The following is a 19,956-nucleotide window of genomic DNA, read 5'->3' as shown; positions in this document are numbered from 1 at the left end:
AAAGATGTCATACTTCTGAGTCACCAAATAAACAGTTTACAGCAAAACTCTTTTTTTTATTATTATTATTATCTGAATGAAGGAAATTAATGTTTAACAATTTTACAGGAAATATGTCTTGCAGTATTGTTTCAATAGCTAGGTTAGTTTTTTTCTTCTTCTTTCTGATTCTGGAACAGTGCACCTGTTAATTCTATAAAGGTTATCAAGACCCCAAAAATATTCCAATATTCTAAATGTAATACCAAATTAGGGGGATGAAGGTTAAAAATATACACACATTTTAGCATGCCCTGAATCATTGTTATTATACTGTATAATGATGGAAACAGGTAAATATTCTAAACAAACCTTTGTGATCGCACTTATTTTTCATATTACTAATGCAGCACAGCTTGCTTTATCATATAAGTACAGTGTAAGTAACCAGTATTAAAATACTATACCGTTTTGGACTGGTACAGTACAAGTCATTTGTAAGTCATAATAACATGTCAGTTTGTTTTAGTTTTTGGTCAATGTGTCACAGTAGTGATACAGATCTAATGGCTCAGGATACCAAAAGCCTTTTTCTCACACTATTATTTTGCACATAGATTTAGTTTAATTGCCTTATATGGGTGCATTGTTTAAAGTTAGATTTACTGTAAGTGAAATTTGGTCCACTGACTTCTACAGTACCTTGATTGAATCTTTATTTGACTAGATTTATATTACTGTATCTTATCCTATCTGCATTCTGTGATACTGGGGGTCATAATTACAGCCAGGGTTAAAGCAGGCTTAACCAAGGCACACATACACAGAGGGTCCTCATAACAGCATCATTATTTGTGAAATGTGTATACAGTAAAATCAGTTTAGCAGAATACACCCAATTCAAAAAGTCAACAGGAGGCTAGGCGTCCATGATAAAGGTTTGGGAAAATTCAGTGCAGTTATCATAATCAGTATGTAGTGTGTGACAGAAAGATGGACACAAACAGCATAAGGGTTCATTTTTTCAATGAGGATCTCAAAAACAGACACATTGCCCCAAGAGCACACTGTACTGACATTACTTTCCATACTCACATCTAGCCACTAGGGTGCACAGTTCTCTCTCCTCTCGCTCTGTTCTGACACATGAGCCCTGAAGCTCTCGTTGTCGTCTCTGCTTCTCAATGGGAGCGACGGTGCTGGTTCATTGATCAGGACTTCTTTTTCAGGATATCACAGTAGCTTCTGATATCCCAAGTTGGCTGGTACAACAATTGCTTGATTCACCAGCCAATATTTGACCATTAGGGTTTTTTCTTCCTCCACTATCTCTATAAGTCAAATGCTGTCACCATCGTACCTAACTCTTAATGGTCCGTGCCAGGGCTCTTTACTGTAATCCTTGGTTAAATGATCCATGCTATGGATGTGTTTTCCAGCTGCTGCCAAAATGGGAAAACTTGTTTTCCCTGGAGTGAGGTTGCAAGCTTGGTTGCCCCCTATGTTTGCGTGGGGTGCTTATGCGTGCAAGGTATATTAAGCTGTTGTTGTTGGTAGTTTTGTTGTTGTTGTTCTTATTTATCACCAACTGACATAGGCTTATGATGAATAAGTCCTGTGATAAAATTAGAATTTTCTAGCGTTATAACTTTCAAAAGTAGGTTATTTTCACCAGACGTTTCAAAGCAAGTTTAAAACAGAATTTTAGGTCAATATGAAAATATCATAGCGCCATAACAACTTACATGATTAGACGCGTAGGATGGTAATAATTTTGATGTGAGAAGCACTGACGCAAATGTCTTGAAAAAACACTTAATGTGCCCTTGCAATTTGTGCCATTGTTGTTTGTGTTTATGTGCATTAGTGTGGCCATAGTGAGTACACTCAAAGGATATGTAGTCCCACGCATGGCCAGGTTGTTATTATTAACATTCAAATAAAGAGCTGTGTTTTGTTACAGTACTGGGTATTAAAGAGCAGCAAGTCTTCATTCAATGCCAGATAGAAGACAATCAAAACAATTTTGATTCCAAACTCTTCTCATTGAAGTACAGAGGGTTTGTCTAAACAAGGGACCTCCCTGTGCTTTGAGTTTAAGCAGTTTTTTTTTTCAATGAAATATATTCACCAAACATGGTTTACAAATGTTAAAGTAGGGACATTGTTTCTCAAAACACACATATCAGAGCCTTGTACAAGTGTCAAAAGAAAACAGAAGCCACCAGAAAACGATATGAGCACATGTAACTGTCATGTTTGTTTCGTTAAATTCAATTTGACCTTAAAAAGTGCACCCTTTGGTTTGTATTCCAGCCTTGAAATAAGATTCCTCAGTGGAATGAAATGTGTTCCACCACGTTTAGAGTTATTGGTGTCACTTTGTAATAATTTCGGTGAACTCTCCAAGTGCATCAACTGACACAGCATGTAATCCATGTTGATTTACACAACACTAAAAGAGGTCAAAACCTGAAGTTACCAAACTATTGAGAAAACAACCTGATTGCAGGTTTTTGCATAACATACTGTATGACTCAAGCTAATTTACAAATCTAGTCAATAATTGTATCCATCGGATCATAGAAGTGCAGGTTCACAAATGGGTCAAATGTGTCAAATTAAAAGAAGCCATTCCATCGGTTTCATGTCAATGCCTTGCTTAACCATTCAGTGCAACTGTATTTAGAGATTTCTACCATGTGGAAATAGCACCATGCGCAGCATGTGTTTCTGATTCCTTTCATGGCTGTAAAATAACCATCCGCACATTTCAGCTTGGGCTGGTTGGCTTTTGCAGTTTTATACTTAGCAGGTCAAAATGAAAAGGGCTATAAATCCAAATGGTTTCTTTAGACAATGGATACACTGGTAATGCAAAGTATCAGTGTTACTCCTTGTTTTAAATGTGTTTCATTTAAAATTGTACTTTCAATTTGAAGTAAAGCTTGTCTCAATTGTGTTTTTGGCAAACTCAATTAAGCAAAGAATTGCATGACTTTAGTGTTTTATGTATTTATTTTGTTATATAGAGATGGTATTATTTGTATGTGATTCCACTTGTAGTGAATGAACAAAGGGTGGAAACCCTATAACAGAGCCTGTATATTGGGAAACGGCACCGAGTCATCATGCATCATGGAGTTTTCCACTAGTAAAGCTACAAAACGGTGTTGAGTCATATTAATGGGTTATTACAACATATTTTTAATTTCATAATATATGTGGAAAGCTACATGATGTGTGATAGTAATAATACTTTAAGCTTTTAGTTTTTTGTTTTATTGTATTTGCTTTGTACATTTCAATACAAATGATGTGCATTGCTGTTCAGTGTGCAATTGCTGTATATGCAGTAAGCCAGTAGCCAGTTCAGTAGCTGCAGAAAGCTGTTTCCCGATGACCTGCTGGAGATCAAATGTTGGAGATAATGGGCACCTTTCAAAGAAAAACCAGGGATAGGGAACAGACACGGGTAATAAACTGCCCTCTCACCAATCATAAGCTGATCCTTGTAGTCCATGGTTGGAAGTCACACAATTACAGTACATAAACATGACTGTTGTTGCATGGAATTATTCATTCATTTTGTTTCTTTTTAAAATATCTTCCAGATAACAATGCCTACATTTCCTGTAGTTGTGAAGATAGGGCATGCTCATTCAGGCATGGGGAAGGTAAGAGTTGCATTGATTGTCATTTCTGTTTTACTCTGTTAACTGATTACAATATACAAATCAAATCAGCCTCGATACACAAGCTAATGGCAGATATTTATATTAAAACGTGTTGATTTATTTACTGTTGTTAATCAATAGGGGCAGATGCCCATAGACAGGTAATGTGTATTGTACCTCCACATCTCCTCTCTTAAGCACAGCTGAGCCTGTACTGTAGTTTGGTTTTTGTTGTAAAATGAAACATATATTCAAACACAATTAAACATTTTAATATTGTGTATAAAGCAATTTAATGTGTACCTTTCTAAGTAGTGATGAAAAGGAGGTTGCTAACCTTTTCCGGTTGCTTTTTGAATCTCCGTTCCCCGTGCACTCTGTCCGCCACTGGATGGAGCAGGTGAAGATAGACAATCACCATGACTTCCAGGATATTGTCAGTGTGGTGGCCCTCACTCAGACCTACACTACCATAGAGCCTTACATCGATTCCAAGTATGATTTAAGGATCCAAAAGATTGGCGACAATTACAAAGCTTACATGTAAGTACTGACCTACCACTGCTTCATATGTAGCAATGCAATCTAATGTACAGTAGTCCAGTCTGCTAATTAACATCTGCCTTCTCGATTGTTAGTTTATAGAACACATCTGTCTGTTATTATTGAATGTTCTGAAGATACATGTCTGCGGTTTGGATCATGCAACTTTTATAGGCAGGACATTGTGAACGAAGACTGGTAGCCTTCTATAATGAGAAGATTACAGCATAGATCCAGTCAGCACGGCCTGTTTGTTGGGTTCAAGCCGCAAGTTACAAGGGAGCCTCACCAAGTCTCTGATTGATTTCACTGACAAACTATTCCCTTGTTAAAATAGCTTATATTAAAGACTGTTAAAATAGCAGGACTAAACTAATGCAAAACACAAAACCAAAGAGAAAGTTAGTGTCGATATGACACGGCTGTGACGGTCACCGCCTACTGTAATGGTATCGTTTTTAATTATCGAGTCCCTTCATAAATCATTTTGGCATTTACAATGCAGTCGGTAGAATGGAAGCCATTTATTTCTATTGCATTACAGCATTGCTTTATGCTGTTGACTGATCTTAATTAAAAAAAACTGTGTGCAGTTGTATATTGCTTCACTGGGCTGAAGTTTTTGCTCAAATGCAAATGTTGCACCTCTGTAAAAAAAAAAAAAAAAAAAAGAGGAAAAATATAATGCTTTAAAATCTTAATTCAATTGCTCCTACATGTTAGACTTACCAATTTGCCTTAAAATATGCAAAACTTTGCATTGGCCAATTAACTATATATTATAGTATAGACTGTAGTACTGTCTAAAAACACTTTACTGCAGTTCATACAATAGTATGTTATAGGACACTATTGTTCTTTTGGGTGGCACTAAACAGCAGTATTTTGTATATGGGCGATAAAGAGCTTTGTATCTATTGAAATGGGTTCAAATACTGGATAAGATTTCAATTCCAAAATAAACATAACAACCAGTTCTCCTCCGAGGGAAATTGTTCCTTTCAGATTAATATAACAGAGCAAAAGAAATACATTTGCAGTTTTCTTTTTGTTCATTGGACACATTTAATGTATTTATTTACTCGTGCATTTATTGTATGGTGATTTATAGCTTTGAAGTTTTCCGTTACACATAAATATTATGCAAACGATTTTAAACAAATCTTAGTGTTGAATTTAATTGTTTGGGAATGTACTTTAGAGGCACACTATAAACATTACAGTATAAATACTAAAACGTGTTAAAAATCGGTTGTATAAGCTTTATGTTAATTCTTCAACATTTGGTTCACGGAGCAGAGACACCCGGCCACAGCTCTGCCAATGCTCTCTCTTAATCAGATTACACTAATCTCATTAGAACCCATACATTCGCCATGTGCTCCCGAAATACAGAATCTATCAGCTTTTCTTAGGACCTTGTTCATTTGCTTAGGGTTTTAGGCGATCTTCTGGCTGCTACAGTTACCAACAGAACAATGTTCTACCACAAACCAGTACAACACATTTGCAATTCAATTGTAGGGCTTCTCAATATGAGATACCAACTTTTGTTTATTACTGGTGGGTTTGTTTGCATTTTGTGGAATAAGCTAAAAGAAAATATAGAGTGGCTGCATCAAAAAGTTGGAATTACGATTGGCCGTGTCTTTTCTTTGACCGGGTTCCACAAAGGTCATTTAAAGAGTTAGATACTTGACGACTGGCACCCTTTACATTGTCCCTGTTTGCCCTTGCAATAGGAGGACTTCCATCTCTGGAAACTGGAAGACAAACACAGGATCAGCCATGCTGGAGCAAGTTGCCATGACAGACAGGTAAGTGCATGAGTTTGCTACAGTGTGACCCTGAGGTTAACATTAGCAATGTATGTCAAGAGGATATGAGAAAAAGAAAATAATTCTTGCAAGCTGGCTTTTGCCACAATTTCCAATTTTATACAAAACCACTTCTGTTGTAGCCCATGCTGAGGAAACATTCATGGCATACCTGGAATCCTGTAAGGATGACGGGTTTGTATGATTATTATTATTATTATTATTATTATTATTATTATTATTATTATTATTATTATTATTATTATTAATATAACGTGTCTCCTGTTATGCGTCCCAGCTGCACACATCTGCACAAGAACCAGTGACAGGTCCCTTCCTGTCACAAATATTAATTAGAATGTGCTACATCTAGACTCGGTACCCTGCAGGGATATTCACTCAACACTCTCCTTATTATATTTGAAGTTCATCCTGGTTATTATAAGTGCAGTGAATGTTTTACAAAATACCATATTTGGTAACCTATAGAACTGATTTTATTATTTCTGTATGATTGTACATTACATGGGAGTTATTCTTAGACTCATTCTTGTGGCAATGATCTGTTTAATGCAGTACTGGGACCACACAACCTACATTGACTAAATAACACTGTGACTTGTGGGTTAGGTTTAGGTAATTGAATATGCATCGATTGGTAGTCAAACCAGTCGTTGTTCCCTAAATACTCTTAAATCACAAGTGATATGAATGCCAGAATTCAGTATAGCTCATTATATCTTCCTAATAGTTTATGTTGTTACATCTCTTTGGAATAGGTACAAGCTATGGGTGGATACCTGTTCAGAGATGTTTGGTGGATTGGATATTTGTGCCGTGAAAGCCCTCCATGGGAAGGATGGAAAAGATTATATAACTGAGGTAAGTCATGTACTATAAATAAAACACCATGTAATGTAGGCTAGAAATACGACGTGTTTACAGATTAAGTATTTACAGACATAAATAAAGGTAAAGGGGCATCCATGGTGAGGGAACATTCTTAAATAGCCTTTCCTTATCCAAACCTAAGACCTTGCTGTCGTACTAATGTATATTTGAAACCTCAGCCTCCTTATAATTGGATAATGCGCGCAGCAACGAAAAAAAGAAACCTCTGAAACATGAAAATGTTATTGTTCTTTGAATAATTAATGTACTTAAAAAATATGACCTGCTTATACAAAAGTAATGAATATTTCAAAAGTTCTGGTTCCTTAAGTTTAGAAAACGCTAAGCTATAAAGAAAGTATATAATTATGTTTTCATTGTAAATAAACTCATAGTTAATTAGGCACATTTAAATCGCAATGGTATAAATATTATGAAACCATATTGGTAGAGAAATCATTTCAGCTGCCTATTTTATATAAATCAGTTGCCTTAAATTCTGCATATCATTTTCTTTTGCATGAATACAGACACAGAGCAGGCAAAGAAAATGTCCCAATTACTGTGAAATGAATGCATGAGTATTTTTCTGATGAATTACAAGTCAACATTTTCTGATCAGCAAGTTAGGCTTCCAAAACATGGGCAGACACAATCACACTTAGGAAACTCTTTAAAGTCTTTTTCAGTCTGGAGATTGCAACTGGATGTTGAGTATGTCTGTTTTGCCCCGAAAAACTACATAATCTAAATGATCAAATAAAACTGAGAAAAGACAGGTTCTTTTTTTGATCAGCTTTTAATCAGCTTATATTCTTCACAGTGTTTTCTGAAGCCAATAAAGACGTTCAGAGACCGAGAGCAGCAACAGCAAATCAAAATGAATTTCCCAATGCTATTTTGATATTACTGTTTTGTCTTGTGATAATTTAAATCAGCTTGCATCTCAATTCTTCTCAACCCTCTTGATTCTCAAGTGATAAAGTCTACATCTCATATCTGACAGTAGAGTAATACAAACGACAAAATAAATAAACCCCATTAGGTATCATGCCTGCTAGCGTAACGATGAAGAAAGCCGTGTCACAGAACATTTATTTCAATAATGCAGCTTGTTTTTTTTTTCTTGAAAACCTCCAGCTTTATCATAGTTTAATGAAATTGTTAAAGGAGATTATATGATCTAAAGAAATGATGATGGGCAAAATTATTTTGCGGTATGTATGTCTCATTTTATTTCCATTCTTACGGCCTGATTAAAAGCATTTTTTTCAAAAAGGTGGTTTGCCTAACATATCTGCAGAGCCATGAGGACTTCACAGAGCTGAAAAATGTATCTATAAAGAAATATCTGAACCACAGCTTAAATAAAACATCAGTATTTATATTGGAACATAGACTGATCTACTAATGCCATCTAAGGAATCTGAGCCCAGTTTGTGACTTATTACCTTAATTTTTAAACTGTAACACACACCCATGAATCCCATCAATAACATGCAAAATACACCATAGTATAATATATATCATACATCAAATGTTGTAAGATGTCTCAGTGAATAACTATAATACCAGATCTCAATTTAAAAAATTGAACTCATTGAAATCCAATGACAGAATGACATTCTGTTTTAAGCAGATGCAGAACTTGAGCTGTTTAATGTAAACTTGCTTTCTTACTTTCAACTTTGAACTGCGCATTCGGCTTTCACTCGAGGTGATAGAAATACGTATGCACCAGTGCGTGGTGTCGAAGGTCATCAAGTGACAGAACGTCCTTGCAGTGACCATGCGGGCTCAAAGAAACTGGAGAGAGAGAACGGGAGAGAAGAAAGAATAATAAACACGAATGAATACAGACAGCAAAAATAATAAACTTGTTGCGTTTACTTTTTACTTTTTCTCTTTGTTTTTGTTTATTATTCTTTCTTCAGTTCATTCGAAACGCAAATAGTGTGTCACCCAGCATTTCAGCGAGAGCCGCACTTGAACTACCCAGGAGCCGCGGTTTGGCCACCTCTGCTATATAACATGCAGAGATGTGGGAGAAATATATGCAAAAAATTACAGTATACACTGTACAAACTTGGAGCTCACTTCCACACTTTAGACACCCAACATTTTGGACTAAACATTGTAATAACATAAGGCAATAATTGTGGAAACAAAATGGCAAGACTTTAGGACAGCGTGTTTTGTCCAACGAAAATATATTTCATTTAAAGATTTAGACAGTGAAGTTCCTGTCTGGAGATGCCTGAATTTAATAAAAGAATACTGTCTGTATTAGAATTAGGAAGCATTAGCAAAGTGTTGCCGGTTAGTTCCGTGTCCGTTGGAAGAACATGACTGGTGCCATATGTTTGTATATTAACAAGGTGTTGAATAACCTTGGTGTATTAGCCCTTGCCTAAAGCCCTGAGATATATCCAGATTGAAATGAAAACATGTTCTGAATTTCCCAGGAGCTGAAAGACTACTAATGCATCGATATCCCTTTAACAGCCTACTGAGTGCACATAAAAATCTGATGCAAATATTTATTTCCCATTGTTTTCAAAGGTTTTGCTTCGAGGGTATACATTGCTCAATAGAATTAATTTCGATATTTATGAAATAGAATATATTTAAATAGAATATTTGTCACAAATACAGCTGGTTGGCTCCAGTGATTAGTCTGAATAATAATCGATATAAGTGCAGCTACAAAATAAAACCAGTTACAAAATTGGCACATGCAAAAAACACAAGTGTCGAATAAATCTGAATAAATCTGTTGAATAAATCTGTTGAATAAATCTGTTGAATAAATCCGTTATAATATTTAATGTGGTGCTTTTCTGCACATCTATTTTAAAGGTAACAAATACTAAATCCTGTAAAGTTACAATTCTCATCACTGAGTTCCATGGTCGAAACACTATTCAGATCAAACCTGCTCCCATTTGGTAAATGTTTATGTTATTTTACACCTGCAGACGCATTACTCGTCCTTATGAATATCTCATTTCACGGATGACATTTTTCCATTAACAACTGCGGTCAAACAGGAAGCAGATTACATTTCTTTTTTGTACAGTTAAGAAATACTGAAAGCCGTAGTTTTCATGAAAAATATTGGTTACACAAGAGTGGATGTGGATATCCTGGCACTGGGAATTCACAGTCATGCGTGAGGAGCTTGAAGATCTTCCTCTTTTCTAACCGTCTCTCTGTTAAGCTCATTTTACTCAGTCTCTACATTTCATAACAGAAGGGATTTCACAAAGACCAATGCATCAGTAAAAGTTTTATTAAAAACCACAGCCCCGAGGTAGAGCAAGGAGATGCAGGGTCACAGAACAGTGAATTACCTTAACACAGCCTAGTAATGCATTCTCTCTGAACCAAAGTAATTTGTATTTTATCTTGCTCTTAATTGTAGTAATACTTGTACTGTGATTCTTGAAATGTATTTTTGTTTACGACTGTAAGTCGCCCTGGATAAGGGCGTCTGCTAAGAAATAAATAGTAATAATTCTGCCCTGGCATTCTTCACATTAACATTGAGTAGCAAGAATAACAGCCAATTTAGTTTTAACTATCCATTATTAGTCTGGAAAATACATAATAGGGTATTACAGTATGTTATTGTGTTAATCTCCCTTCCTTTGTGAATATTTCAATGCAAATCTTTGTGGACAGTACTACATTTCTATAATATGGCACTTGTATGTATATCCTTCCCAACAGAAAAAAAGTAGTTAATTAATACTATAATTTTAACACCAGTACAAATCTTACTCTGTGCAATGTTAGCTTATGCAGCTTTTAAGTGCAAAACATGAATTAACCCATCTTTAAAACAATGAACAGCGCCTGTGCATGCTGATTGTGTTCAGGCAGCACATTTCAAACCTGGACATAGACTGTAGCAGCTACAATATAAGTTCATTTACCACAGTTACCACTGTTCTTTGATGAAAAGAACAGTACAGTTCTTGATGTTGTTTTTTGTAATGTATGTTTTCCCTGTTTTGACATTAATACAGTGAAAGAGCTTCAGTAAATATTATATAAGGATAAATGAGTTCAGGCTGTGAAACAGAGACATGGTTCTCATTTTTTATGTTTTCAACATAAAAGATATTGCTTAAAGCACGTACTTAAAAAAAAAAAAACATATATGCCAGGAAACATCTGGTTCACACACGTGACGCTGCAATGTTGTAACTTTTTTAACTCTTTTTTTTTTTTTTAACTCTTTTAACCTTTACAAACTGTCAACTCAACAGATTTTTAAGTAACAATTACTGACTATGCTTAGGAGCATGTGTCAACATGATTGATGAGTAATTGTTTCGCCCCCGAGAAAGGCAGTGCAGGCACATCTGTGGCAATGCATTACCTAGAAGGCAGAGTCACTTTACGTTATTGACCCCTGAACACGTCCTCTGTTTTGGTGAGTTCTGCTTGTGTGCGTAGGTTATAGTGGAACAAGACGTGAATCAAAGTTCCTTGCCATGTATTTCAACACTGTAACCTCTTAACCCTGTGCCCTGGTGAAAGTCATTCTGCCATACATTGTAATGAACATCTCACTGCTCATATATCTCCGTTTACCAATTAACACTTTTATTGTAGACTTTTTTAAGTGAAGAAACTGAAATTGCGGCTATTGTTTTAAAGAAATCACCGTAAAATAAATGTTGTCTGTATAAAGGTATTTTGGCAGCGGTACAGTATTCAGCCACCGTTGTGAACATGTATACCTTTACAAGTTAAATAAATAATGCAAAAAGTTACAGGAATATCATTGCATAAGCACTGGAGACACAGCTAGGGTCATGTCTAGATTCTTACTCATTAAGTGAACTATTAAAGATGTACCAAATTACTGATACACATATTATAAGTCTCATTTGGGAAACAGACACAATAAACAATATCTCCTTCAGTGATTATCTGTAACAGGTGCTGGCAGACAAATGGGCGGTCTTGTTGTAAATTTAATTGAAGTGTTATGTAATACACTTTAATATCACAACATTGCCTTTTCCCTAAATAGGTAATCCCAATTATTTAATATGTGTGTGTGCATTAAAATACTGTGGCTTGACTGCTAAACCCTGGCGTCATTTAAGGTACTATTGTTAGGAAGCCACAGTATTAGTACAAAGTACTTTGGTACCCATTGGAAACCTAAATGCATCATAAAACTGGGAAATATTTAAAAATAAAAATGTGATCATGAAAATGAAAATGACACCATTGTGAGACCACTCTACCAGCGGCTTACTGTTGTATTTCATAGAACCATTCCAGTGCCACTGCATTGAGATTGATGATCATTGCCAAAAAAGACAACAGGATGAATACTGAACATCTGTATACATTTATTATTATTGGTTTTGTTATCTGTATATTGTGTCTTTGTGGCAGGAAAAGGGTTACAAATCCCTCCTAACAGTGGTTCAGTTGCCCTTCAATCAGGCAGGCCGGCCAGCCATGTGAGTCGGATTAGGCTGAGCCTGACCTGATAGGAGGAGAACTTCAAACATGTGAACACAGCTGGTCAGGCTGAATCTCTTAATTGATTGGCAATTCAGCCTGGCCCACCTGTATTTAAGCTCAGCCCTTTGTGCTGCATTTAGTTCTGCTTTGGACTCCAGGGAGAGGCTAGCTACCTGTGTGCTTGCCTGTTCTACTGCATAGAACTATTCCGTTAGAACCCTGTTAGGCCACTTTAGTTTTTGTATGGTTAACAGTATTGTATTTTTTATTTCATTTAATAGAAGTGCGCTTGAACCACATTCTCTGACTCTAGTGTTTTAGCACTTGCTACCATTCTGTCTTTGTCTAGCACAGTCAAACTGTCACAAAATTCACACACACACACACACATATCATCACATTGTGTGTGACTGTGTTTGTGTGATTCAAGATTCACTCAATAGGGCAGCCCTCAGTCCCCAGTTGAGTGTTCCTGGAAAAAGGAATCCAGTTGACTAGCTAAATTATCTAAATGCAAGTCACCAGGAGTGGTGCTAAATAAAGGGGCATTACTGTCCTGTTGTTAGAGTTATGTATGTGTTTTTAACAAGGCTGTTCATGTACCCAGTCTGATGTGTTATATCACTTGTGGCTGGAAGAAAGGGTATGAAACAAAGTATGACAATTATTTTTCAGAACCCACCAACTGAAATAAATAAAATGTGTGCCAAAAAATCATTAAACCAGGCAAAATGGTAAAACAGTTTTGTTTTCCATCATTCTGATAATATAACGAGTTGACTTTTATACAGTACCACATGTTTCAAACTAAACTAAAAGCATTCAGGACTCTTTTTACATGGATAACGCTTTGTTAAGTTATGTACAGTATGTATGTACAGCTGTGGCCAAAAGTTTTATATCATCCTATAGAATTGACTACTTTTGCTTCATAAAGTCGAATGAAACCAGCTGAATGATGTTATGTTAACATATTGAATTACATACCTCTTTGTAGTTTTCCATATACTTAACGAAAAACTGACAAAAATTTAAAAATGTGACATTTTGAATTCTAACATGAAACACTGTACTACTATTATGACTTCCGGTAGACTTTTGCAATATCATTTTGTAGTTTCTTTGATTACATGATTAAATAAAATATCAATTATGTTCATATAGTTCATATATGCTTGAGCTAGACGCAGATTTCCAAAGACCTAGTCTGAACAAGTTTGATTAGACAGAGAACAAAACTGAATGCTGCCTTCGCAAGTGACCACTATAAAAAATGACTTGTTTATGAATCCAAGAAGCTTTGCAGTTCCACAAGGGTGTGTGGTCAAAATCCCAGCTACAAAACTATTCAATTTCTACACAGTATATGTATACTTTATAGACGCAAACCTTTGTTGTAAATAGGTCCAAAGTGGGGCATTCGCAAAATAAAACAAGTAATCCTGTTTGGGAATAATATTAATATCATTCAAAGCTTTGAAGTATTTTTAAGATGAGACTTGATTATATGCTGTTTCTTTCCTTGTGTGTGACACCATCTTTGTAATTCAAGCCTCTTCCCCTGCTTCCTGTATTTTTACACTATACAGTCTGAAGTCAGGGCCTGGCTGCTCTTGTTTTGAACAATTTTGGTGTCTGGCTGCAGCTATGACACATACAAGAGATCAAAAGATCTTCCTGTATTTGCTTTTTTTTTTTTAAAAACTGTTCAGTTCCAGGAACACACTTACCCATTCAAGTACTCCATTCATAGAGATTTGTCCATCTTTATTAAACAAGTATTTTGGTTGGGTTGGGCTGGGCAGATGATTTCACCTTCTCCAGAAATAGAAATCGCAGAAAGATCTTCAAAACCATCTGAATAAAAATATAACTATAATACAAGATACGCTGGTTTACCATTTTTGCAATGCATAATGGTGCCTGAGAAAGTTACTGGAATGACAGAACTAGAGTAGCACAAGAAGGGGAGGTGAGGCAGCTATTCAGTTGCTGTGTTCATCTAATTCAGGGGTGTCCAAGGTTGGTCCTTCCACTCCATCATTAAACCTCCATCCAGGCCCTGAAGTAGTTACATATCTAATTTTACATGTTAAACCTGGAGTGGAATTGCCCTCCAGGACTGTGATTGGACACCCCTGTTCTAATTCTTAAGCTGAATTGTGTAGTGGTTTTGTGATAGGGACCACTGTCCATAGGGATCTCAATTGAGACCACTAAACTCATCTGACATGTCATTAACACATTCAAGCTCCATTACCCAAAGTTAATTCTCATAACCAGTTCTCATGTTACGCTACATTCCAGGTAATGGGTTCTTCTATGCAACTGATTGGGGAGCATCAAGCGGAGGACAAGCAGCTCATTACTGACATGGTCGTCACCAAAATGAACCAGGCCGTGCCAAGGACGCCAATCCCTTCACCACAGAGACCCACTGCCACCCAGCAACCCCAGGTAACGTATACGCTGGAGAGGAAAGATGGGATGGGCTGCAATGAGGTACAAATCCAGCCTGCTTCCATTTGCAACCATCTGTGTATGTCCTGGTGGGACTGAAAACTTTTTTGAACTGCAAAAATACATATAGTAAGATGTAGGAAGTGCTAGACGCAAATCTTTAAATATAGCAACATACTATACAACTATGCTATACAAGAGAGTGAAAGGAGAATCTAGATTTTTTAAAAATCACATGTGTATTACCAGGTGCGGCAGCTCCTGTTGTTTAATACTAATGAACAACTGCTTTGTGTAGTGCACCACCAAGTGTTGAAGCCTCACAGTTTTCAAACTGCCACCAAATCTGCCACCTGCATATACTGAGTGAGGATTCCATGTCCGGTTTTCCTCAAACACAATGTAGTTCTCTGTCAGCAGAATAAAGCCGTTGTCAATTCAGCTTGGCTAAAGGGATGCTGATATATAACATGCTTGCCCTCGAACCAGGGTGGCTCCAGCCCTGCCTTTTCTATTTTGATAAGTATTAACGCCCATAAAGACCAGTAATGAGAGTTCGGTTTTGGTGTAAACCCCTTTCTTGGCTGCGATAGAGTGTCGCTATAGTTTTTTGTTGCACAGATCAAACGCCGTAGTCCTTAAATGGTTAAATTACCTTTGTAGAATTGGATGACCTGCCAGTGTATCGTTAAATATTTTTGTCTTTCAGAGTGGAGCATTAAAGGAAGGCCAGCCTGACCACAGCAAGATCCCACCCCAGCGACCCCCACCTCAAGGTTGTTTACAGTACATTCTCGACTGTAATGGCGTTGCAGTAGGACCAAAACAAGTCCAGGCAAATTAACTAGCCCCTAGTGGAAGTGAGAGTTTGTAGACAAAAAAAAAAGAAAGAAAAAAGTTTTCATTGCAATTGTTGCAGTGTTTCAGTGCTGACCTGGACTGTGTTTTTTTCTATGCAGTGTCAAAATGTACTGTCCAATTGTTTACCTGTCCATGTTTGTGCTTGTAATGCCTGCCAATGATGTTTGTATGTAAAACTTGTGACTTTTCAGGGCTGTTGTCGATGGTGTACAAAACAAATTGTGCCTCTACTGAGTCCAGTGCTGTTGTGTATTATTATTAAGTAGTTTAGTAGTTTTTTTTTTTTTATTGATTCATTTTTTTTTTAAAAATTGATTCATTTTTTTTTACTTCCAAAGTGTGCTCATGTTGTGGGGTGAAATGCAGTTTCAGACTTAAAACCCGTTGCTTAACTGTGCGTGTGATAGTTGTGGTATTTATTTTATTTACAATGATGTTTAATTTATTTATTTTGCATGGATGACAAAGAAACAGGTAAAGAGAAATTTATTTAAGACTGTTTTTACATATGGGATCTATATGGGAGGTGTCTCCTATAGTCCAGCCTCATAATCTATCTATCTATCTATCTATCTATCTATCTATCTATCTATCTATCTATATAAATATATATATATATATATATATATATATATATATATATATATATATATATATATATATATATATATATGAAAGATGTGAGGTTGGAGATGTATAAAACAACTTAAATGTTGGCTGAACTATAGTATAAACAAAATGGATGTAGTCCATGTGATAAAAACAACATTGCGTTTCAAATGCAATACAGTGGGTTATACCATTCTTTCCATGCAATATTTTCTTCCAAAGCGTATGGGGCATGATTTTCTGTATGCTTTCATCTGTGCAAAGAATGTATGTGTACGTATGCAAGTACAGTAAAATACCAATTGAAAGTGGTTTTCTCTAAATTTACCATGGAACCATGTATTTAAAAAAAGCAAAAAAAAAAAAAAAACTTGAAGGGTGTTTGCCTTCCAAAGCAAATCACACCAATGCGTAAATGATTACAAATTATTGATTATGTTCATAGCCCTCTTAATAGCCAGCAGATATTTTTGTTGGGATGTTTTGGGGAAACAGTTTGTTGTTCAGTTCTGTAACTAGGCCTGTTTCAGTCCCCACCATATTGAAGCCATATTCAGATTTACAGATCAAGCCTGCAAGGCCTTCAGGAGATATTAGCCAAACAAACTTTGATCGAAACAAACAAGCAAACATCCATACAACTAAATGTAAAAGCAGTGTTCTGCATGAGGTTTTGTTTCATTCTTCTCACATCAGCATTGATATTTTGTCAGTTAGCTAAAACTGCAAAATAATGCCATGATTATGACAGTTACTGGAAACTCATATTGCTTTTAAACTACTGTAAAGTATTATCCCTGGTATGTGGCAAGTGCAATACATTCCAATGTACTAAGTATGGCAAGGTAATGGAATTATATATAATAATATTGATCCATGCAGAGCAAACAAAGAAGTATAAAAAAAGAAGTATGAAAAAGTTTTACAATTAAATTAGCTGTTTATTTTATAAAGAGTATATAAAGACAACGAGAGTATAAGCAGGATTAGATCAAGTACAGAAGTATATGGCTGAAGTACTATAGCGAGGACCAAAATAAAGAGAAATGCATTGCAGTCTCTGCATTTAATTAGGTGTTAATGCTTGGTGTGTATAGCCCTATGTTGTTAATTTCAAGAAAGAAAGAAGTCTGCCATATTTAAGCAGTGGGCAGTGTGTAACACAAAGAAACAAATCTAGATATGTATTCTATATTTTTTTTAAAGTCATAAGAGATTCAAATGAAAAGCTATTACGTTACATCTCTCAGTTAGGATTGGTACTGTAGGTACAAGGACGTTCCTTAAAATGCATCTTTAAGCCCTGTTTACCAGCAATCTCGTAAATATCCTCATGTATAAAACAGTGTTTTTTTTAACTGTTTGCATGCAGTGGTTAAATTAGTCAAGGTGTATCTAGTGGACTTTGTGAGTGTGACAATACACCTACTTACAGTGGGGAGTTTGTGGTGTTACTGTACAGTATGTCTATTAAAAAGAACGGTTTATCCGTCATTTATATCAGAGTGCATAGTAAACCAGTGTACCTACCAAAAACAATCTGCATGCAAGCACGCAATTGTCAATTCAGTGTCATTGTAGCTCTTTGTGAAAGTGTATTTTATGGCTGTTAATAATTTGTATTGAACCAGCCAATCTGAGGGTTAACATTTTATGGGCTTTCTAATGAAGGGTTTGATCTGGTGCACTTTTCTATCCTGTGCAGATATATGTGCAGTAAAATACATCTCTTAGAAATGCTGTCAGTGTAATTTCAGAACAGTTGCCTTATATTCTAGACCAATTGGCTTGGCCGTTAACACTGTACTAGTGTCTCAGTTTGTCAGTCAAAGTAATACAGTCTTTAAGCACATACTGTATGTGTAAGGCGTTTGATGATTTTAAGGTCTGGACCTTCTTTTTCTTATACATACAGTGTGTTAAAATGTGGTTCAAATTGTACGAGTATCTCATTGTGGTTTTTTGGGGTTTTTTTGCATTGGAGGCGTATAGCCCTATATATTTTGTCTATATTCCCCTGTCATTCACCAATACATTGTAGGAGATCTGACTATACAAAAATGTAATTCTCTTTTTATTTCAATTTGTTTTATGTATTAACAATAATGTTTAAAATGATTATTTTAGATTATGTTGCTGTTATATGTGTGTATATATATATTATATATATATATATATATATATATATATATATATATATATATATATATATATATATATATATATATACTGTGTATATATATATATACTGTGTATATATATATATATATATATATATATATATATATATATATATATATATATATATATATATATATATAAACAACAGCAATATAATTCTGCTTTCTTAAGAAAATGTATTTTCAGTAGCATCTTAATAGCAAATCTGAAATCAGCATGGTTCATACACTTGTGTTAGTTGTCCATTAAATTTGCCCATAATGATCATATAGCGTGAACAACAAAACCAAACACAGAAATGGTACCATTACCCTGCAAAGCTTTTTGTTCATTGTGTCATTATACTGTAGAGGCATGTACACATGCTAAATTGCCAATGCTAAATGCTAAATTAAATCAAAGGTAATGGCACAGCCGTATCTATTCTTATAGCGGTTATGGCGGAATTATAATTTGGATTTAATCCGGGCCTGGCTGATTTAATGCTTACACATGGACTTTACAACAAGGCAGCATCTATTACAAACAATGAAGTAACCAATTTCATTTTTTTATTTTTGTGGTTGTTTCCTTTTAAGACAAGCAATGTGGCTTTTATCACGTGATGTTCTGTATTGCATTAACTTTAGTATTCCCAACCACTTGATTCAATCATGAGGAATAAGCAGATTTTAAAAAACTTGATGACTGTCAAATGTTCTCTTGTAGGAAAGGAATTACAGGCAGCATTCAGTTACTGTGGGTTTTTACTTTCCACAAGTCTATTACATGCTGCTGTGTATTTATACAAAGGTTTTGAAACATGAAACATGTTTGTCTTTTTTTAAATCCAGTACTTCAATTTAATAGGTGCCCTGCTTCTTACGTGACATTTTAGCCTCTGCCCTTTCCCTGGCAATAAAGCTTTCTTTGCAAGATCTGTATGTTTTGTGTTGCGATATTTGTTATTATTTTTTTTTCTTTCTAGAAGACCCATTAAACTAACATCCTCCCACCCTCAGGGGACCTCAACAACAATGTGTCGTAATTCTCTTGTGGTTAAACTAAGGACTAGGAGCCAGGGGTTACTGGGTTTGAATCAAGTCACGTTTGGTGCTTTCAGACCCACCCATTTAAGAGCTGTTATGTTAGTAGAGGATAGTTTAGTTTTAAGTTGTATTATGTCCAAATACAGCAGCAGTGGTCCGTATTTATAAAAGCTAGCCTGTGTTTCAGTAATGTTTAACTGTTGGGGATTAATACCATTAATCTACGATTTACTATGTTACCCCCCAATTTCCTCGCCAATTTTGTCAAATTATTCTTTCCCCTCACCACTGCCAACTTACTATTGTTATAATTTCTTTTATTGCTTTTATTTGGAAGTTCCTTTAGTTTTTTTCTTTAGTTTGATTTGACAATTTTTTAAAATTTTTTTCAAGATTCTAAAAGCCAATTAGCTTTAA

At 35.5% G+C, this 19,956-nt stretch overlaps 1 protein-coding gene across 1 annotated transcript in view; it reads left to right on the top strand.

Annotated features, from left to right (window-relative positions):
- Positions 1-19,956, top strand: part of LOC117412166 (synapsin-2-like) — a 77,646-nt gene that overhangs the window by 54,688 nt on the left and 3,002 nt on the right. The window contains exons 6-11 of the mRNA XM_034020189.3: positions 3,594-3,656; positions 4,057-4,199; positions 5,942-6,016; positions 6,796-6,898; positions 14,708-14,857; positions 15,570-15,636. Of these exons, the coding sequence (XP_033876080.2) occupies positions 3,594-3,656; positions 4,057-4,199; positions 5,942-6,016; positions 6,796-6,898; positions 14,708-14,857; positions 15,570-15,636 (601 nt within the window). The remainder of the gene's footprint in view (positions 1-3,593; positions 3,657-4,056; positions 4,200-5,941; positions 6,017-6,795; positions 6,899-14,707; positions 14,858-15,569; positions 15,637-19,956) is intronic.

The sequence above is a fragment of the Acipenser ruthenus genome, chromosome 16 (genome assembly GCF_902713425.1).
Source record: "Acipenser ruthenus chromosome 16, fAciRut3.2 maternal haplotype, whole genome shotgun sequence".
NCBI classification, from domain to species: Eukaryota; Metazoa; Chordata; class Actinopteri; order Acipenseriformes; family Acipenseridae; genus Acipenser; species Acipenser ruthenus.
Note: the sequence above shows the minus strand (reverse complement) of the source record. Positions and strands in the feature narration are given on the sequence as shown.